Below are 23,021 nucleotides of genomic sequence, written 5' to 3' on the forward strand. Positions count from 1 at the left end.
CGGGTGATATGGCTCTTTATAATACTGGACGTTTGTGTCTTCCCATTTCATTGGATAATCGTGACGTATATACGAGGGTTGTCCCAATATTCTGTGACAAAATTGTTTAAAAGCTAAATTAACTAGTTACGAATTAGATATTTTGATGTCATAAAAACCCATATTATGGAAACATTTTCACAAATTAACATAGAAAAATATCAACAAACAACCAAAATATGCCATAAATACCATGACATCTATTTGAATCGCGGCGCACGTCAAAAGTCAAAATCGGCGTCAAATCTATATATAAAGTGCATATCTCAATTATTTTCCATAGCATTCAACGCATAGACGGTGCAGTTATACTCATTAATCATCAATTACGGACTGATACTATGTAGTTTTTTGTCTTTGTTGAATGTTTGGACAGCATACACTATTTTCTTGCTAGAAGCGAACTTCCGGTCTTGTTGCACTTGTTTAAACTGTGCGAAATAGGCGACCGAGATCGGTCTTCCTATTCGTTTTTTCCCTATTTTCGCTTTCTGAAGTACAGGACTCTGGTTTTGTTCATATCTTTTGTAAACAAATGCCCGGAATATGTTTTTTACTGTTCTATCGGGTACATTAGTTGAAAAATCTTAACAGTCATCTTGAAATACTAACGAACCACCTGATATCTGTTCGCTGCGCCGCAAATTCTTCTGACGTCGCCATTTTAACTTTCCTATTTTCTATGAGACATTTTCATTTTTCCGTACGTCGTTCGTTTCTTAAGTTATTTAATTGAAATTTTCTACGATGATGTCAACATAACATCTAAGATAGTCAATGTGATATTGTGCAGACATATCATCAGATATTTGAAATATACGTTATTTATTTAAGCCTATTCTTAACAAAATGAAAATAATTTGACGTGCGCCGGGAACTCAAACCAATGTCGTTAATATTGAAAAATTTGAAGTAACTCGAGTAGATGTTCCGTCAATGATTTATTGTTATGTAAAATAATAAACTTATAGGTTATATGTGTGATTTAATATCTATTGGCGTTAAAAATGAACCGTCTGTAAGATTTGTCACGAACTTTTGGGACAACCCTCGTATTATAGTTTTATATACACGGCTGCTGTCAATGTATGAAGAAATCTCACTTTCTGTCTAAAAAATTGAAGTTTGTTTTATTACAAATTCGTTTTAAATATTCCTAGCGGCTCGAGTTATATTTTCAAACAACCGTTTATATAGGGCCAGACAACCTGTCAAAAAGCGTTATAACTAAAATATAAAGAGTTGTTGAATATAAAACTAGACAAATTAATAATATAGCAAACTTTTTTTATTTAAGACAAAAAATAAATAACTTCATGATTCAACAACAGCCGTGTATATAGTTTATATAAAATATCACGAGTATCCAACGAAAAGCGACGTTAAAAACGTGTAGTATTAAAAGATATATCTAATGCTTCTTTTTTTCTGTACACCTTTCTAAGTTAAACATTCTGTTTTATCACATCTTCTATTTCGGTGAGCATTAACATTACGTAAATAAAGACAAATACATTGGCTGGGTATACTAGCAGGTGATGTTGGACAAGTTTTCCCATTTCAAAAATATGTTTTGAACGGGTTAAAATTTACAGTTTAGGAAAAATCCGCGAAAATGTTGTTTTCTGTTCGTTTGTTTGATGTTTCTGTTGTTTAAGTTTGAAAATAAATAGAGGGATTGTTTAAAATACATTAAAACAATCATTTAGGATCACGCTTACCTAACTTTTACCAAGTGTTTTTTTTTTAAATAATTTTAAAGGCGTCCAAGCTAGCCCGATGGAACAGAAAACGCTGTCGTTGTAAACAGAAATGTATTTACCAGAATGTCGATGAGACAGAGAGATGCTGAAAGTAACATTTTTACAGACACTCGGGTAACATCAATCAATATTGAAGAATATTATAAAATGATCACGTTGCTTATCAATATAATTTATACAACACTGTCATCTATCATATAACATGGGTAATTTGTAATTCATGGTGACAGTTATCTAAAAAGGCTAATTAGTGAAGTTCTGCAAAAAACATTTAAACGTGTGTACCTGGAAATGTGAAAGATCTCGGTAAGGGTGGCTTACGAACAGATTAAATGGATGTAGACCTATATTCTGGTTGCTTATATTCCGTTGCTCATTTGGGATGAAGTGATATTACACCAACATCTTCGCCTAGAGGATATATTCATTAAAATTCAAGTTATTGTTGACAGACTTAGAGAAGACAAGTGAAGTCTGTTTATGTGGGTGAAATACTTACAAAGCAAATTTTATAAAATGCCCTAAACTGACAAAAGAAAAACATGTGTATATGTTGTATTCCAGAGATGTGAAAATCATTAAAAATAGGTCGTATAACGCAAATACTTCACGTAAAATACAATATCCACTCAGTGATCTCCCCTTTAAACTTCGGCGTAGTTTACATATAAAGTAAGTAACCGCTGTTATGAGTTTGATGAAACTATATGTACGACCGTGCAATACCGTATTAATGGAGTCGCAAAAGAGGCACACGTGTGTGATAAATGAACATAATTCACTGATCACCACTGTATTTTAGATCTTTCATTGAGCTTTTACCAGCCGTATTTTACATGAAGTTACTCTTGATATATATTTTTAATGTGAACAAAATTGGTAATTGGTTGACTTCGCACATGATTTTGGCATCATTTTAAAGCAGAAGCTTTGAAACATAGCATAGTTTACACAAACACTAGAATCACGAGCTGAATTAGAAAATATACTTCATATTGCGTTACATTCAAACATACATTTGTTTGTACGTTAATATAATTTTCATTGCATTTAAATGTGCTTTTTCGCATACGAACGATTATGTTATGATATGATGGCACTTTTCATTCCAACTGTAGAAAAATCTTTTCTATACATTCTGTCAATATAGTTTTTTTTCCTTCTTATTCCACCGTCATAACGTCATATAAAAATGTATTTAATTTTTAGTAACTAACTCTATACGAAAAGGGAAGTAAATAAATATGATTTATGAAATTGTAATTTGCTTTGCAATCGACTATTATGTGTTAAACAAAGAAAAGTTTGGTACATGTTTTTGTTTTTTTAAGTTATCGAGCTCTTCATCAGTAAAGATGATACGTGATAACATTTTAGTTAAAGCATAAAGTTTTAAGATATTTTCAATGCTCAAAATATTTTTGAAAAAAAAAATATATTAAGGAGTTGTTTAAAATTTTGTTAATTCGAACGTGATATTCAGATATATAAAGGTATTTATCAATTCATTTTATAAGTTAATTGACATTAATAATATAATTATAGAAGATATTTAAGTTGTTAATGTATGATATTTGTTGAGGTGGGTGGGTAGGGGGATATATAAGGCCTTTGCTATAGAAGGGTAAAACTCAGTATATGCAATTGGATTTCATCCGTGTTAACAATTATTACAACTATCTATTACAACGAATTTTCTCCAATATATGATTATGTGTTTCCCTGTGTTAGCAGGACTTATATAAATAATTATAACACTTTGGAAAATTTTGTACCCTCTCAAAAGATTATGAAATAAAATTATAGCTTTGTACCAGTCCATTATTTCAACCGTATGTGCAGCTAGAGTCAAACAACATCCTTGACAAAAATCAAACAAACAACAACAACAAAAACAAAAAAGAACACACACATAAAAACACCTCCACACCACAAAGAAAAACAACAACAACACAAAACTTTTGCTTTCCTTTTAAGCGATCAAATTTCTAATTTCCAATTATATTATTCATTTACATTCTCACAGTGCTGAAGTATGACGTCTAACGATGAAACGAAAGAATTTAAAGAAGAAAGTCAGAGTTTCGCTCTAAACAAAGTCGGCAAGTATTGGATCCTAAAAACAAAAACTTCCTCAAAACGTCTTGCATTTCTTGACGATGCAAAGTATGTTAGAATTGACGATAACATTCTAATAGCAGATGAACGATTATTTGAAATACACAAAAATGAAAAGGGTGAATATTTATTTCGACATCTTGAAGATGTTGCCTGCGAGATCTATTTTACTGTGACTGAAAGCTCAGCAAAAACATTCTGGAAAAAAATTGATCCCCCAGAACCAATAAAGACTAACAAAGAAAATAGTGAAATGGATGTTTATGATTATGCTGAAAATGAACAAGTCCCAATTCAGTATGAAGAACCAAGTGCACGTCCTGTGAAAGACGATAATTATGAGGAAATTAATTTTGATGAAGGTAAACCAGGACATTCTAAGTTAGTAAACGATTCTTTGTCTATGGACGATAAGAAAATGCAGCATTTGAACATACAAACAACTTCTTCTGCTGACACTAAAAGCTGTAACGACGATTTAAACATTGGATCTGTCGATGAATTAAATAATGGACCTGACGATGATTTAGACAGTGGGTCTGCAGCCGAAATGATGGAAGGACAAGAGAAGTATAATCCTTTGGAGGTTGGAAGTACGGAAGAAGATAGTGCCATTTTTTATGTAGACCTGAGAGGTAATTTTTGCTTTTTCTAGAATAACGAATATTACAGGTATAAGCGCTGTAGAGGTAATTTTGCTTTTTCTAGAATAACGAATATTACAGATATAAGCGCTGAAGAGGTAATTCAACTTTTTCTAAAATTACGAATATTACAGATAATAGTAGTCTAGTCAATATACCCTAATTTGGGGGTCAACCTAGAACTAATTGCAAAAGTTTTAAAAGTTTGTTTTTCTGAAACTACTATATATGTACAATTATCCATAAAAAGTCCCGAACTTTTGCTGCTGCCATTGCTGAGAAAATGATGCCTGAATTACTTGGTACCTTGGATTTCATGAAAAATATACAAAATCAGGATGTCAGTTTACATATCAATATTTATTGTAAATTTTAAAATTGTTTTAAGTAATTATCATTACAATATCAAATAATAAATAACAAAATCATAGTGTCAACGAATAATAATAAAATTATCATATGATTAGTAACTTTTTACTTAAACTGCAAAATAATATTACCCCACCCACTAATGCATTTTACAAAAGTATAACAAATGTATTCCAGAAATAATTCCCGACAACATCATTAAAGTAAATAAGATTTTGACAGTCATTTCATCAAACAAAACATATTAAATCCATTTTATGGTTCAAAGGAACGTTTTTAACACTAAAAAATGTAATTATAAGGTATGAGCCTCTGATGATGTTCGACTGCTGCCGTGCTGGCGCTATCATAGCAACGTCCAACATTTATTTACTCATGGTTACAGGTATTGTTGCAGAATAGATTTTGTTTGGTTGGTTGGTTTTATGGCGCACAAACACAAATTTGGCTATGTGCGCCGAAATAGGAAAGATAAGTTGGCTAACCTCGGGTGTTAAAACTTAAAGCAACACCAGATAACCTCACCTGCTTGTGCATAGAGATGTGCATAGACTCCAGCAATTCGAACTAATTTAGTTGTCCATTACAATCACGAAGAGATAAACAGTGGCTGTATTGCAGGATTGTGTAATAAGTAATTGATAAAATAATTAATTGAATCGAGAATTATATTTTGTTTGTGGTTACCGTCTCACCAACACTATAAAAGTAACATGGCGTCTTTTAAGATAACCATGGAAATGATGACTACAGGGACCTCGCCGTGCATTATTTCAGGCACAAACGGACGCCTGGGTAGAACAAGCTAGCTGAATAGTCGCCTCACATGAAAGAATGTGGCCCTTATATGGCTCAAAGTTAAAACATACATTGGTGAGAGGTTTATGGTTTAAAGCCAACGACCTTATCCACTCCCCGCCCCACAAGAAGATAGTAAATCAGTTAATGAAACGTTTCAATTTTATAATTAAAGATGTTTTTACCCTTTATTAGTGGTTGTTTGCATATATAGCCTGAGCTGTTAGGCGTCAGGTTTATATTATTAATCTTAAATGCACCATGTTTCCTTGAGAAAAAAAAAAAGAAAAAAACATTTGTTCATTAATTGTGTTTATATATAGTTTATATAAATTAACGATTACCTTATCCTTGCTATACTAACAAAAATTGCCAAGTTTAAACTTAAAATATATTAGCTCAGCAATCTCAAATAAACTTACACTAATAGTATAACAAGTATATTCACTGTCTATAAAAATGGGGGTTACTTTTTCCCCACCCCTTTACAAAATATCAAAAATACAAAATTATTAAAGATTACAATTTTTCAAAAATGCAAATAAAGATATAATTTATGTTTGATTTCATTTAAATAGTACCAGTTTAAATTTACACATGTCAATATTCATTTCTATTTGGTTGAGTAACGATTGGCATACACAGAGTATACTAACTTATTTACCCATGCAAGTCAAATTGAATTCACCAGAGCACAGCTCAGCCACGGCGCCATTCCTGTGCAGGATATGTACTAAATGCCTTTGCTTTCCTCCGTACATGCCAGAGTAGTGGTATAATGCAAATGACTGTAGAAAGATTTCATGATCAAACACAACAAAAGTGACATTCACCTTGCTTGAATCGGCCGGTTTACAGCCCAACGCCAATCTGACTGATGTTTTCTATCTTATTGTGTTTACATGTAGATCTTATTGCCAGTAACTCATTTTCAACTTTTTGCCGATTTGGATTTTCTAATCAGGTTATTTTAGCAAACTTACAATGAATTATTTACGTCACCCATAATTTGATTTTGCCTTAGAAAAATAATTAAGTATAGATTAAGAATATGATTTCTGCGAAACATTAGATTCTATCAATCTTGGTATCGAGGCGTTAAATCCAGGCCATTTATCTAAATGACACTAAAAAGTGTCAAAGGGCATCGTCATTTTTGTTCAAATGTAATGTCTCGAAATCGTGTCAATCGCATAACTGTTAACACGTGTCTGGTTTCCAGCGATTAAAAATATAAATCCTCCATTTTCGTCAACGCAAAAGCGAGCACTGATTGGCTGATTAAAATGTCAGATAAGCGTGACGTTGTTTTGGTCATCGTCAGATCTACAAATAAACATAAGAAGATCTAATCTTTAGAGCCATACGGTTAGCTCAGTAGGTAGAACGTTAGACTGTGACCTACACAGACCTGGGTTGATTTCCAGGACTGTGTAGGTCACCTACGTTGCGATTGATCATGAGTAATTCGCACTGTACATCTGTTCTGGTACAGAAGTTACAATTCATTGAGTAAATGAAGGCAATAGTACTGGTAAAATACTTGAGTTTCCTCAGGAATGATGCGGTGGCTAAACTGTGTTCTGGTAAATTCAAATATTATTACATTGCTATTTTATTAAAGTGTTAATGATTGTTGACTTAATTAAAAAACGGTCGTGATTCAAAATAAGACAAAGTTTGATGACTATGAGTTTGTTAATTTTATTATCTCGCAATTTACAACAAATTGAAAAGCTAGCAGTATGATCTTGCCATTATTATATTTGGCAATGACACATAGAAATTCCTAGACAGTCATCTTGAATTTTACTTGTGTTCCTACAATGATAAAACTTTATTAAACGCGAAAAATAAATCAAAATAGAGTAACAAAAATAATAAACCAAATGTTAGATTTATGTTCCGTATTTGCTTCCGTAGTACAAAATGTCGTCAAAAACTGAAGTACCATTATCGATTCATTCTTTTTGTTTCGTATAAATAATAAATAAATAACAAAATGCAAATGAAGAAAATTAAATTATACGCGTGTAGGTTTTTTTTGCATGCAATTTCAAAGTATTTTTATTTTTAGAATTATTTTTTTACAATGACGTAAGCATGAACTATTCGCTGATTTCTTTATTGTTTAAACGTTATCGTCGAAAGATTTGTGATATAAACATCTGAAAAATATTGGTTATATATAAACCTTCCTAGATTTTAATTAAAAACCTTGTACTTTACCCCCAAACGGTTCAGAAGTTCCAAAACGAAGGTTGTTGACAGCCGTTTTAGATTCAATAAGGGCGCCGCCATACTTATTTCCGTGACGTCACAATGTGCGTGAAATCTACTGGTATGGTAGCGTAGTTGGAGCAAGTTTTAAAATGGAAAAAATCGCTACATAAAACCGCTTTCATCTTTTTAATTGCAAATGCAAAAATTCGGGACTTTTTATGGTAAGCACTTAAGATTAAGTTCTTTCGTAAGGTGTTGATAAAAATTCTTTTGCAATTAGTTCTAGGTGTATCTTTATATTGACTGGCCTATAGCGCAAATTTTGGCAGGAATATAAAAATACGACCGTGCATACCCTCGCCTTATCAAAACGGTCTTATATCCAGAAATTCTTTCAATATAATTTCTTGTACGATGGAATCTATCTGACGATTTTTAAAATGATACAATGATCTGGTTTATGATCCTGTGTATTTTGAACGATTGTTTTGTTTTTCATATTATAGAGTTTAAAATCGTTCAACACGATAATTACTGTTGTGTTTGTGGTATTTTTTCTTTGGACATTTTTTGCTTTTAACTTAGTTGGTTCGATATCCCAACTTGAATACTGTTGAATCAACCTTAGTATTGAAAGCTGATAGTATCTTAAACGCTTTTTAAATATGTCGTTTGATGTCTTATCTGTGATATGCATGACTTTATAATCTCTACTTCTCTTTTTAAATTCTATGTATTTAGTTCCACCCATTGATTTCTCGTGTAGGACACACGCTTTCATTTACTACGGGTCATATAAGCTTTTCATGGAATAACCCGAAAGTGTTATATTAAAGGTTCTATGATAACAACCGTGTGAACTCATCTGCGGATGTTTATAAAAACAAAATGTCACCATTTACATAGTAAAATGTTGAATTCTGCTTCAGCTGGTGTTAGGGGCGTGTACGATAGTTTGCACTTTACAGCACCGTACATGAACAGGTTTTATCTAGCCAAGCCTGCAACATTTTCAATTTTGGCCTTTTGGACTTTCTTTAGGAAGTCCTCTTTTTCCTTTTTTACATTAAAGTTTAAGGAAAATGTATTTGCCCTGTCCTGTTTTTGTTCGGGGTCGCCTTGGCTCCTTGCCACTGGTTCTTGCTGCTGGGTCATATGGGGGTTGCGTTCATTGAACGCCGCCTTTCCTTTTTGATCTTGTTTATCATATTCTTTTTTATTGAAATATTTTTTTAAACAATCAATCTGACATTGATGGTATGATATGGCCCATTGCCGCAAGTGAATAAATGAGCAAAACGAGACGCGAAGATTAAGCACACTATTTATTTTAACTTAACGTTGTTCATTGAAGCGCCAGCAGGAATGGAATAAAAAGAATTTATTTTATCTCGTTGCTTATTTCTTACATTTTGAATTTTTAAAAAATCAGCAGTACCTAATTCTGTCATATAGGTTACAATTATGGGACGATAGATTGGTATGATTTGAATTTTCCACGCTGAAAATATTAAATTGATTTGTTTAGACAAAACCATTTTATAATTCTAATACAAGTCAATGAATGGGTAATCTTATGAAAGAAAATGAAGCCAAGAGTTTACGTCGATAAGTTTTCATTGATTTTATTCGTTTTGTAGAAATCATTTCTTGTAGCTTTTTTATCATTCTAGAGCATGAACATGATGAGTTTCAAGTTAACATTGAACCTTCAGATCTAACAAAGATTTGTGCTATGGAAGGAGAGATGACGCTATCGATAAAAGATACGGCATTTATTTTCAAAGATATTAACACGGGAAAAGAAAAGTACAGGTTTCCGTTTCCTTGGATAAGACGTTTCTGGAAAGACGATTCAAGTTTCGGTTTTGAAGCAGGTCGAAAATGTCCGAACGGAGCCGGAAATGTGATCTGTACAACTCCGGAAGCAAACCAAATTCACGATAAGTGTGTTAAAGTAATGGAAGATAATAAGCAAGTAAGAAATCAAGTAAGAAATGAGAATATCATAACAAAAATGTTCCGCCGATTGACCTCACGGTTTTGAATTGTTTAATATATACGTGAAGTTAACTGTAACAGCAGTAAAAGCAATATTACTGTATATTTGTTGAAAATATGGACAGTAACAAAAAGAATACATTTGTTATGAATGTCTTAAAAACTGCTTTCACGGTCTGTTTTATGATTTTTATTCAGATATTGAATATATATTTTTAAAAACGGACGCTGCAACGTGACTTTTGAACATAATAAAGAGTTGTTATCATGTACGTATACTTGGTTGATTTTACTACATTTATCCAATGGCAGAAAACTGTCGGATGCTCAAATATTTCCTATTCTTACTCTCAGTGATTTTTAAAAAAACAATTTTCAAAACAATTGTGGCTCTCTAAAGGAGAAAATATAGCATGATAAATCAGAAAATTGGGAAAACCTGAAATAAGATTTCAACAACTGAAAATAGAATTTACACACACATGTTTCTAAAATTTTCAACGTCCATTTAATTCAACATGCATGGTACTTAGCAGAGGCTATCTATAGTGATGGTGTCAACAAAATTTCTCAATTAGCTGAAACATGTCAGCTGTTGTTAAGTCATGGTTCTGGTGTACAATGTGCACAGGTTATTTCAGGGGCAAATATAGCATGGGGGATATATCCTTTTTTGGTCGGGGGTGGGGAACATGCTTTATTCGGTTGTTAAATATAGTGGAAAAATCACTGACTCCAGACACTGACACTGAAAAAAGCGTAAGAAGTAGTTTTCCCATAGGATAACATGAATTCAAGGATAGCCGTTTTTTTAAAATTTTGAGTATGGTAAATTTTGATTTTGTTACTTCTATTTCCTGCTGGCGGGCGGTATTATATTGATATTTTATTATCAGATTCATGAATTTAAATATAAGAATAATTTTTTTGTCAGGAAAATATTTTGGAAGATGAACATGGACGAAATATCGAGTTAAAAATTCAGAGTACGAAAATGACATTCTTTATGAGTACTATTCATTGAATAATAATGAAAATGAAAAGTATTTGTAACTGCTAACAATTTGACCTTAAAATTGAGTGTTAATCAGTGTAAATTAAAGAAAATTCTAGCTTTATTTAATTTTACCCATGAAATATGGTGATTTATTATATACTTATAAATGAAATATTGAGAAATATTGATGAAATAAAATGCGTATTTTCATTTTCCGTATTTTCACTGTAAAAATTTATTTTGAAATCACTGCAGTGAAACATATTTTCCGTATTTTCACTGGTGTCTTGCCGGACTACTTTCTTTTAAATTCTGCCAGTATACAAAATTTAAAGGAAAGTCTTTTACATTTTAATGTCAAAAAAGAGAAAAATGTATATAATAAACAGAAAATTCAAGTTTTTTCTATAAATATATGATTTATTTTCATCTTGTGGCATGAAAATTACCATATTTCACTCGTGGCTACCGCCACTCATGAAATATTTATTTTCATACCACTCGATGAAAATAAATCATGTATTTATAGAAAAAACTTGAATATCCTCTATATATCAGTCAAATATATTTCATATTTTTTTAAAAATAAATATGAGATATAAATATGAAAGTGGGCGGAGTCAAAACTTATATTCATTTCATGGGGACTTCTTTTGCCATTTTGTTTGAAAAATCTGATAAATACAATTATATATATATATTCCATATTTCACTCAAACGAAAAAAACATCCTCTTATTATTACATTTGCCACACACATACTATCAGAAGATCAGAAATAAGCTATTTTATATGGAACGCAAAAGTTAAAAAAAGTTCATTGATGCTATAAAAACAACACAACACAAGCTTTGGTTGCTTTCATTGAACGCCGCCTTTCCTTGTTGAACATTATTTATCATATGTTCTTTATTTAGGTTAAGAAAAATTATCTCTAACAATGATGGTAATCATCTAACACACTCGTTTTCGGTCACGAAAACATTACATGTATTGATGGGGAGCTTCATACTTGAAACCCTTTGAATAAAGATTTTATCAACATTTCAAATATCAATGCAATAGAAAAGACACAATTTGAGGCTGAGACTTCCTCAAGTTGAAAACATTATCTTGATGAAACATGTCATTTCATGAATATGACAAAGATTGTATCACTCCTTTGGAAGTCAAAATATCATATCGAAACTAGACGTTAAAAATCAACAGGGTTAAATGGGATAAACCCATAGATTTTACATGACTGTGGTGATTATGTAGCACATGCAATAACATCTATAATAATTGAAAGTATTTACAGTGGTATATTTCCATAAAAAATACAAACTTCTTACGTCATTTTAATCGATAAAAAAGGAAATAAGCAAGATCCGCGGGCGATTAAACACACATCTTTCTAAAATAACAGAACAGAACAGAAATTTTATCAAGACTTGTACAAAGTACATCATCTACAATACATTATATTCACATATATTTTAGCTGCATGAAAATTTACAAACAAAATCTGGATATCACATTTTACGTATTCAATAGTTTCATGATAATAAATAAGTAGATAAACTAATAAACAAAAAAAAACAACATGCATATATCTATGAAAATAGATGTGCATTTACTGTATACTTTTATAAATAAATAAGATTAATTATGACTATTATTGGAATGGAAACAAATCATTTGGAGAATGAAAAAGTAGGAAATTATCTAATAGTATGTTGCAAGATACCCGTTTCTCAAATCAAGAAGAACATTTCATACGCAAAGTGTTTGGATATGAAACTTACTTTTCCACATACAATACACAGTCACGTGGAGTTGCCATATTTTTTTTATAATAATTTTCATGGTAAAGTTACTGCTATTGAAAATGATAATGATGGTAATTTAATTTAATTATTCTTGATTGTAAAATAAGTGAAAAAGATATAACGTTAGTAAATTTGTATAGACCAATTAAAGATACTCCTCAGTTTAATGACTCTATTTCAGACAAACTCTCTAAACATAAAAAATCTTTTTATTATACCTCAATATATCCTTCAACATGTTCAATAAGCCAGAAAATCTGTGTTCTGATTGAATATAACCCTCCTAGGATATATTTCTTATATCACCCTGTGGCACATAACACTTGCATAACTCCATATTCAGTACATTGTTAAGTTTCAATAGACTTTTTTACAATATGTGTTTTGGTGTAAGGGAGATAACACCTTCATATACCTCCGTATTTAATATTGTACTACTTAATTCATTTCGGTTCGCCTGCAGGTTATATACCAATTCTCGAGTTGACAATTTCTTCTTTCACCTTAAAAATATATTAGGATATTCTGCCTGGGAATTTAAATTAGTGCTTTTAACTAGGAAGTAAATTGCCAAAATTATTTACATTAGAATTAGCCAAATGATCGGGATAAAGTTCACTTTATTGATTCTAAATTAAATTTAACGATTTACTTTATTGATATCCTTTTTTCCACAATTAACTGAAACTTTTTCTCAGCGACCGAAACTTCTTCACAAAATTACTGCCAAGAAGTGAAGTTCATTTAAGCAGCATAATCTACGAGAAATAAATTTCAATTTGAACTTTAAAAAAATCACGAATTTAAAAAAAAATAGAAACATTATCATTATTTCATTTCTCAACAACTAAAACTCTGAAGCCAAAACTTATTGTTCGGATTATGAAAAAGAATTCTCCCAAAATGTTTGTATGGAATAAAATGGCAATAAATTGCCTTAAAGCGAGTGGCACAGACAGTCAAACCGAATCTACAATTTTCAAGTAATTTTGTTGTGATTAATGCTTAACTTTTTTTATTTCTTTTTGTCCTACTTGAATGTGTTGGCTGTAATCTAAGGATTGTGAGCTGTATGGTCCAGGTTCTGTCAGGGGCAAGTGGTGGTTTCCTGTATGGAAACATTTGATTGTTTATTACCCATACCGCATTACCCAGTTTTCGCTTTAAATGGTTCTGTTATCATATTGTAAGCTAAATTAAATTTAAACTTTAAACAAGTTGTATAATACAGTTTTCGATATGCGTATATGTGTCTATAACAGCGTCATTAATATTGTAATATGTTGTCAAGATGGAGAAGATAATAAAGCGATAGGTGTATTTCGAAGATACACAATAAACGTTATTTAAAATTCAAACGACATCCATCCATTCAAAGCGATTTTACATTGTATGAAACTATGAAGAATAACCCTATCTCTATGAACTCAGAAGTGAGTGACATAACAGATAAGACTTACTAACTTGAATGTTCATGTTAATTGCTCTATTCACAGTACACTTTGGTCGTTGTTTTAATAAAAAAGCTTTTTCGATTCACCTATTGCATTGATAACTTTTCTAGCATGACATAAAAATAACAAAACATAGCTTAAAGTCTAAATTGTGGAAAAAGGGGAAAATACAAAAAAATAAATAATGAAAGGGTGATCTTGATTTTTTGTTGAAATGTCACTTCAAAAGATCTAAAAAAAATACACTTTTTAACGAAAATACGGAAAACGCGTTTCTGTCATTGACAGCCTCGAAAAATACATTTATGTCAGCAAACGGCAGCATTTTCACTGCAACCGGGCATTTTTGGACGCCTGTAACATTCTCATAAAAAACAACATTTGGTTGATGTTTTGCATGCGCGACCCCTAGTGGTTATTATTTCTGTGTAAGACGAAATCTCTTAATTAATTTCAAACATCAGGTATTTTGGACCCAAAGACCAACCATTTTCACGGTTTTTCCAAGCTGTCATTTGAACCCACTCAAAACATATTTATGAAACTTGGAAACGAGCAAAAAATTACCGTATTACATCCCCAGTCAATGGACATGAAGTCTTGAGCAATAAAATTGACCTTATTTGCGTAATATGTGTGTAGTCTATGCATAATGAGGGTCCATCCGCCCGTAAGGAGTATGGACCCCGGACATGTCCCCAGTCATGCCCATAGGGAGTTAGTTTTGAAGAACAAGGTGGTGATAATTGGAGTATTAGCCAAAGATATGAATTTTGAGCCAAAATTAGGTCACTGTACGGCGGTCAACGAGAGCCTAAATGTACATTAACCTGAGACAATAATCAGATGATTTGCGAATTATGAATATACCAACTGAATTTATAAGCTATCTGTAGTAGTCAGTACATTTTAGATTGAAGCAATCTGTCACCACTTGCACCGGTTATACGATGTGTAAAGGGCGTATTATAAACGGGTAAGTAGCAAATTAATTAAAAAGCATTATTTGGTATTTTAAAATAGATAAATAAGTTAAAAATGTTCTTTCCAGTGATTTTAACGATATCTTGATAAACTTTTTCTTAAAATTTAAACATTTAAAACTTATGCATTGAAAACCAGCAATGTCAGGTGATTTAACTTCATTTATTGCACCTGAAATCTTCTTTAAAATAACATGAGGCGAAAAAACTAATTTATTTTTCGAATTCATTTCAGTAACAATACGAACATATTAAGCATATACAACAATAACAGAAAACCTGATATTTTATTTTTGACAGAAATAATTAATAAAATTTAATTTTCACAAAAATATATATTCTAGCTATGTAATATAAACATAATTGAATGCAACATATGAGCTTCACAATAAAAGAAATGCGTTATCCTGATAATTCGTAGAGACATACAGAAAATTTGTAAAATAAAACAAAGAGCTTTCAGAATGACCAAATTTGTTATAAAATGTTGACATGATATAATTAATAGTATAATAACTTTTGCAAAATATAGGAAAGCTAACGCTCGGACTTCCTTTTAATTCAGCTTCTTTCATCTTAATTTAAAAAGTACAAATTTAAGCGTTTCAGCAAAGTAATAATTTAATTATTTGTGTGGTTGGTTTTACGGCGAAGCAACACAGGATAGGTATTATGGCGCTAATCTCGGATACGGCAAAAAATGCGACTAACTTTGGGTGTAACAAATTGCAAAGCAACACCAGGGGCCAAGACCACCTCAACTGCATGAGCAAGGAGACGCATAATATCCAGTCATTCAAACCCACGTAGTCGCCTTTTATTGAGTATCGCTCAAGCCGGTGCTAAGGGGCGAGAGTGATATTGCTGCAATTTCTTGGCCTTAACCAATAAAGGCAAGCCCTAAGCCACATTGAATATTATTATTTGATAATACTTAAATATATCACTTATATGTACAAGTAATGAAATATCACGTTCGGACGCTGTGTTATTTGTTATAGTAAGTATAGAACAGTTTTATTAGAAACTGAGAAAAAAATATAATACTACCGTCCATCATTCTATCACTTGTTTAGGTTTTAATATCTTTTTTTTTTTGCAAATTGTTTCTAAGAAATTGTCTATATATATAACCCTGAGTTCCTATAAGACATGTGATACGTTATTGCATTACCTTGGGTAGATATTTAAGATATTTTCGGCAATGCATTAAATGTTTCAATATTGATCAAAATAACTAAATATGTATTGAAAACATTTCAATGTTTCCTTGCTAATATTGAAAGAAAGTAACGTTTCACAATGTGACTCCAGATGTCTTCTGTTTCTGCTTTTCCACCGCCTCCAATAGCCAGGTAATCACAGTTTCTTGTAGCGTTCCTGTAGCATCTCAACGCCTTTTGCCCGTCCAACATATGCCATTGTCCCTGAAATGAGGAATATTTTACACCGGGAACATTGCCCGGCACTAGGCCATACAAATACACATCGTCGACCCAGAAAAATGGTGTAACTTTAGAAGAGCTGAAAAACAACGGCATTAAGTCATTTGTAAATAAAATCATAAAGCCAGAACAATAATCTGTAGGATACGCATTTCTTCCTCTAAAATGTCTATGGTGGACAAACCATTTGCTATTGTTCTTTCTTATAATAGGCATTGTATCTTTATATATATGATTGCAAACAATCTGACGCTTGAGGGTAGAATATTTCGGCAATATGTCCACGAAAACCTTAAATAAATCAACTACTATGTCATCATCAATTTTCAAAATAAATTTTGCGTTTTTGCATCTCTCAGATAACCATTTGTATGCCATTACTCCTTTCAACGTCAAATTATGATAAGTATCGTTGAAGTTGCCCTGTAGAACGTCTTCATATTTTTCACTTTCATCACGTATCATTTTTTGTATTGTTTCAGACTTGGGTTTTCCTAAAAGAAACAGTATTCTAAACTCCCCAATTGTTGTATAAAATGTGTGGTTGGCCCAAGTTTGCCTTGCCAGTTGTCGCCTCGTAAAATGGTCACATGCTGTATGCACTATTATCAATGTAGACAAGTTTTTGACGGACGAGCAAAGGTTTTTGTTCTGCAATAGGTATGGAGCGCTAATTGTTGTTACTTGTTGCGATGCATTTATCATTTGTGAAAAGTTAGGTTTTAATGTGATTTTTGTAAAATCGTTTTCCGTATTTTCGGTAAAATGTGTATGTTTTAGATCACTTGAAGTTTTACTTGACAGCTTTGTTAAGTTAGTACCTTGCACAGCTATGTTTATCGTCAAAGTTCTTCCCGAACTCATAACAGGTTGCCTTTCACTACCTTCAATTATTCTCTCTGTTGAGATCCTCCGTATGTTTTCATTAAAATATGTACATTTTTGATTGGATAAGAAGTTCTGAAAACATTTTGTCCTATTAAGGACATGGTGTCGATGAATTGCTTCCCCGTTTAAAATAAATAATAAATATATCAAACCAATTACAAATATCACAAATACACTTTTTTGGCTTCTTCGTCCTTGACAACAAAGGAGTTTGCACAAACTTATAGGTCTTTTCTCCATAACTTGCTGTTTTATGTCCGTCCAATAAGGCTTTTAGTTGAAGCTAGTCAAAAAGAGACGAAGTTCTATGAACCATCTTCCCTTTGAAGCATGATATTCCAGCTAAAATGAAAAATATAAATAACAAAGTTGATATATTGATGAAAAGAGGGATTACACATTGCCCTTAAAACCTAACATGGTGTAATAACAATTTGATACTTTTCAGCGCACGATTCTTCTCCATGCATCTGGACTATAGGGTACCACTTAGTTCGTTTAACAAAATAGTGAGATCATTGAATTTGTAATGCATGGATCGCTGGGCATTAAGGATGATGGTCTGTCTGCAAGCTGAAAATGTTATTTTTAAAAAGAATTTACCATTCGTCATATAAAAGTTGAGTAATAATTAAAGTCACTTGCCTCCAGATTTGCATAATCTACTGAGTTACTAACGCAGTAGCCAATATAAATAAATAGGAGAGATATACATATGGTCACGTGTCACAACGGTAGAAAAATCCGGGATCCTGTACACCCGGGCTACATAATGAGTATGCGCTAATATTTCAAGCTGAAGTTTATATCCATATACTGATCATCACATATGTAATGTATTTATTCAATTATAATTATTAGTGCCAAAAAATACTGTAAATATTAAAACCAAAGCAGTTTATTTGTTTCACACGATGCTGGATTCCGCGCGTTCCAGATCACAGGTCACAATATTATCACGTAGTCTGTAGATAACCCGGATGAAAGAATTCCATTGTATAATAAAAGAAGGTATATCCTATTAGCAGAAAAGTTACTATTTCAACTACCAATTGATTCTTCTAAAACCTATAGCAGGTCGAGTCTAATTCATAGATCATAACGATATATGTTATCAACTAAAGTAAAATATTCAATCAATGAGATGAAATTGATATCCAGTAATAAATGATTAATTAGATGTATCATGTTAACTATTTATCACCAATACGTGACTATATGCTCGTGCTTAGAAATTATCAAGTAAGCGTGCAGAACGTCGATGGTTCTACTCAGTGGTGCTGGAAGTTTTCACTCCGGATCACGGTAGTAAGTCACACTGAATTTACCAGAGCGCAGTTCAGCCACCAAATCGTTCCTGGACAGACTGTCATACAGTTTACGAGTACTAGTTGCCGTCAGTTTTGCAAGGAACTGATAACTTCTGTACATGCCAGAGCAGAGGTACAGTGCGAATGACCGACCGTAGAAAGGATTTCAGGATCAATCACAACGAAAATGACCTGCAACGTCCGGGAATCGAACATAGGTCGCCCGGTTTACAGTCCATCACTCCACCCATTGCACTAAACCGGACAACTGGATGGTTCTACCTAGGTGCCTGCTCGTGCCTGAAATAATGCCCATGAACACGCCCTGTGTGGTCTTTTTCAACCAGTTAAGTTGGTAAGTAGACTCATGGTATATGCAGTATTGTGACTTTAGAATCAAACAAAAATGTATTATATGAACTATTTAGTATGAACTTATATTATGATTATACAATGTATGCTGCGACCATATTTTCATGTCTGTATCATTATGTTTTGGCCAATGGCATTGATTGAAAATGTAGATAACGATTGCCTAATAAAGTTGAGTTGAGGATAAACTTTTTTACTCTTCGATTTTTAGTATCTCTTGAACATTTTCAAAGGAATTAAAACTTTCTTTAGCCTTTGATGATATCGATCAGCTGAATAATTTATCCAAGGTTTTGGTTTGATCTGACAATTTGAAATTGTCGATTGTCGAAAAAAAACATTTTGTTTGAACATATACGTATAAATTGCATTATTCGTTTGTTCATTCGTTCGTTCGTTTATTCATTCATATGAACATCAAGATATGTTTCGTATTTTTCTTAAAAACATTTAAGGTTATTAACATTAAGAATATTTAAAGGTATATTGATCAAAATGTTCATGGCATAATTATAAAATGTGTCTTTAATATAATTTGTTTTAGGTCTTGTCCATAATACAATATCTCTTCGTGACCTAGATCTTAAGTTGTATATTTTGTTGTCGGATAAAGTCATCAGTTCTGTCATATAAGTCGGTGCCATGTTATTTTTAAGTTTTAAAAACAAGCACCGCCGTGTGGTATTTACATCTGTCAACGAACGGTAACCAGTTAAGAGCTTCGAATAGCTTCATTGACGGAGATCTTTGTGGTTGCTATAAAATGATTTTAGCATTTCGTTTTTGTAATTTACAAACAGTATTTATGTAGTTTGTGTTTCCTTTACCCAATATAATATAACAATAGTCCATAGTAGGCAATAACACAATAATTTCAAATCAAAGTTAAAAAAAACACGATATTTTTTTTCAATAAAGCAAATTTTCCGTTAAGTTTCTTACAAACATAGCCAATTTACAAGTGCCATCTATGCAAATACCCAGGACTTTTTGATCAGTTACATTTTCAAGAACTTTTTCATTTATCTTAAGATACAATTTTCTCATAATATTTACTTTTTGTCTTGTTCCTATTACCATACATTTTGATTTATCTGGATTTAAGGCCATATTATTGTTTTTCACCATTTCTCAATGTTATTTAAATGATCTTGAAGTTTTACTTCTACTTTTGATATATTTTCTCCTGACTCATAAAGAGTAGAATCGTCTGCGTATAAATCAATTTTTATATCATTACCAATGAAAGCTATGTCATTTATGTATATTAAAAATAATAAAGGTCCTTATATTGAACCTTGTGGAACACCGGAAATTATTTTCATTGTCTGAGATTAAAGATAACCTATCTTAACCAGTTGGATTCTGTTAGAAAGATATGACTCAAAAACTTAACGGCATTTTTTAAAAAAAGATAAAGCTTAAGTTTATGCAAAAGTATGCAAATCAAAGGCTTTCTTTAAACCCGATATTTTTTCCACTGTCAACATCTTTTAACCAAGTATCTATTAAACTAATGAGTGCAGTATTGCAAGAATGATTTTTGCGAAATCCTGATTGTTTATCATGAATTATTTTGTTTTGTTTTCAAAAATGAGTGAATTTGTTTGGCAATATGGCGCTCAAATATTTTGGATATAGTTGACAAAATTGATATCGGTCAATAATTATTTGCTTCATTCTTATCCCCCGATTTAATGATAGGTATAACTTTAGCCCTTTTTAAATCATCTGGGAAAATAGCTTTAGCCCCGTACTTCACTTCAGTGTTGTTATATTTTTCTGGTCCTTCGGGATCATTGATGCCAGCACTATTAAGTGTTGAGAATTGAGTACCGCTCAAGCCGGTGCTAGGGGGCGTGAGGGATGTTGCACGTATTCATTATCCCTCATGTACAGACTCAATCAAACCGAGTCTGCAGTTCTCTTGTAATTTTGTTGTGATTAATGCTTCCGAGGGGTCACTTTGTTTCCAGATTTTTAATACTATTATTGATAATTGTTGCAATTATTGGTGTAATATAATCTCCACAATGTTTGATGATGTTAGGCCAAATTCCATCTATCCTGTAGATTTTTTATTATTCAGTTTTTCAATAAAATAAGTTTTACTTCAAACGGTGTAATTGATCCAATATTAAATTCATGATATTTCAGCTTTTGGACTAAAGTTTCTTTCAAGTTTAAAAAAAACTGTATTTGAAAACTTTGTTATATGTATGACATTTGATATATTGACAAAATGCTTGTTTAATTCATTTAAATATTTACATTTTGTAAATTTCTTTCTTATCTGTCACTAGTCTGTCTGGCAGTGTGATACAACCTTTCAATCTTTCATTCAATCCATTCAGCAAAATTGATTTCTTTTCATGTTACCTATTAATTATTTATATGCTATTCTAAACTAGTGATGAGAGAAGTGTAGGGTTAAGTGGAAATCAAAAGTGCTGGCAAAGTCTATGCTATAAGGATCTTACACCAGCTACCGGCACAGACCGGAATATCTAGCTGGAGGGTAACCGTTTACGGCGGTAACGAGGAGCTGCCGAGTTTCCGAGTTACCCGAGAGCTCGATCTTCCCTTCTATAATATCATCCGGTGTTAATTTTGGTATCTTGCATATCAAATATTAATCATATTTCGGAAAGAAATTACGAAATTACGATAATGATAATCATCATCATCATCATGAAATCATGCAAACCAAGGTCAGGCGGCGAGATTGACAGATGAACGAGTCCATTTTAAATATTTAGTGTTTCAAGCGTTGATTGAAATACGTGTTTTATATAATTTTCATTAAATTTGTTTTACAATAATGTTTAACTAAATTATATTATTGTATAATTAGAAACTATTACAACAAAATGCTAATAATAATGACAATAATAAAAGTAATAATGATAATATAATTGTACTTACGTGAAGTTACCAATGAATCGAATTTTCAATATGACAACAGTAGAGTTCCTGAAACTGAGATCGCGCGCTACAGTTGCCAACGCGCATGTCTATGTATTCAATACCCTTATAAATTATTTACAAACGATCTGAAACAAGTTTTGTAGGAATGCTTCAAATGGACTTTATTGGTTTTGTTTCTGTGTCATAAATAATTGAATTAGATGTCTATTTGAACAATTATCATACCTGATTAAATAAACAAAACTTGCAAAAAAAATGTCTTCTGTGATAAAATTATAATTATTTTCATTTATTTATTGCAACAGCTTTCCCGCCATTTCATATAAATATTGTAGTTCACATTTAAGTATTTCAAAAAAAGTAATTCGCACACGCGCACGCACACCACACACGCACCATCAGCCTATTTTCGTGTCAAATTTAGATTGTTTTGTTTCGTTTCTAATTTAAAATCTTAAAACAAAATACATTCTGTCTATATAATCTAAAACAACACATATATTAGATATGCTATGCTCAAGCAAAGTATAAATTAAGTTTCATCCGCATAACCGAAAAGTACTGATATACGAATATTAGCCCATTTTACAGACCTCTGCCTGCTTCATTTTTGCCTACATCAACATTTGAATTTCGCACACGTGTATTTTCTGTTTTAGTTTTGAATCACTTATTTCTATTTAACAGAAATTATTGAATTAATTGATGGCATTTTTTTTCTTTTACGTCTTGATAATTAAGAGGTGTTGATACTGTCATATTATTGTGTAATAGTTTTAATATATGCAACTAAATTAAATGAATGTCGGAAGAAAAGCCTCGTTATTTCCAGGCAACTGATATAAGTAAACTATTTCAAAAAAATGTAAACATTTCAAA

General features: G+C 31.8%; 2 protein-coding genes across 3 annotated transcripts; one reads left to right on the plus strand and one right to left on the minus strand.

The window, feature by feature from the left end:
* Positions 1-3,178: 3,178 nt before the first annotated feature.
* Positions 3,179-10,169, plus strand: LOC132757376 (uncharacterized). Of its 2 annotated transcripts, none has more exons than XM_060748643.1 (3): positions 3,179-3,295; positions 3,829-4,555; positions 9,628-10,169. In XM_060748643.1, exons 2-3 carry the CDS (start codon positions 3,838-3,840, stop codon positions 9,999-10,001), a joined length of 1,092 nt encoding a protein of 363 aa, XP_060604626.1. In that variant the 5' UTR covers positions 3,179-3,295; positions 3,829-3,837; the 3' UTR covers positions 10,002-10,169. The 2 variants fall into 2 exon arrangements, with proteins under 2 accessions (XP_060604626.1, XP_060604627.1); XM_060748644.1 differs by having other exon boundaries at positions 9,670-10,169.
* Positions 10,170-15,406: 5,237 nt separating this feature from the next.
* Positions 15,407-22,218, minus strand: LOC132757377 (beta-1,3-galactosyltransferase 1-like). Its single transcript, XM_060748645.1, has 2 exons — positions 22,140-22,218; positions 15,407-17,874 (listed from the first exon to the last, which is right to left on the minus strand). The coding sequence occupies exon 2, from the start codon at positions 17,770-17,772 to the stop codon at positions 16,459-16,461; it is 1,314 nt and encodes a 437-aa protein (XP_060604628.1). The 5' UTR covers positions 17,773-17,874; positions 22,140-22,218; the 3' UTR covers positions 15,407-16,458.
* Positions 22,219-23,021: the final 803 nt, after the last annotated feature.

This window comes from Ruditapes philippinarum, unplaced genomic scaffold, assembly GCF_026571515.1.
Source record: "Ruditapes philippinarum isolate M1 unplaced genomic scaffold, ASM2657151v2 ctg617_1_1_1_1, whole genome shotgun sequence".
In the NCBI taxonomy this organism is placed as follows: domain Eukaryota; kingdom Metazoa; phylum Mollusca; class Bivalvia; order Venerida; family Veneridae; genus Ruditapes; species Ruditapes philippinarum.

Excerpts from the sequence above, each read along its gene's own strand:
- LOC132757376 (XM_060748643.1), top strand. The coding sequence starts at position 3,838 with ATGACGTCTAACGATGAAACGAAAGAATTTAAAGAAGAAAGTCAGAGT. Across the intron at positions 4,556-9,627 it reads TTTTTATGTAGACCTGAGAG|AGCATGAACATGATGAGTTT; the intron begins GTAATTTTTGCT and ends TTATCATTCTAG.
- LOC132757377 (XM_060748645.1), bottom strand. The coding sequence starts at position 17,772 with ATGGAGAAAAGACCTATAAGTTTGTGCAAACTCCTTTGTTGTCAAGGA.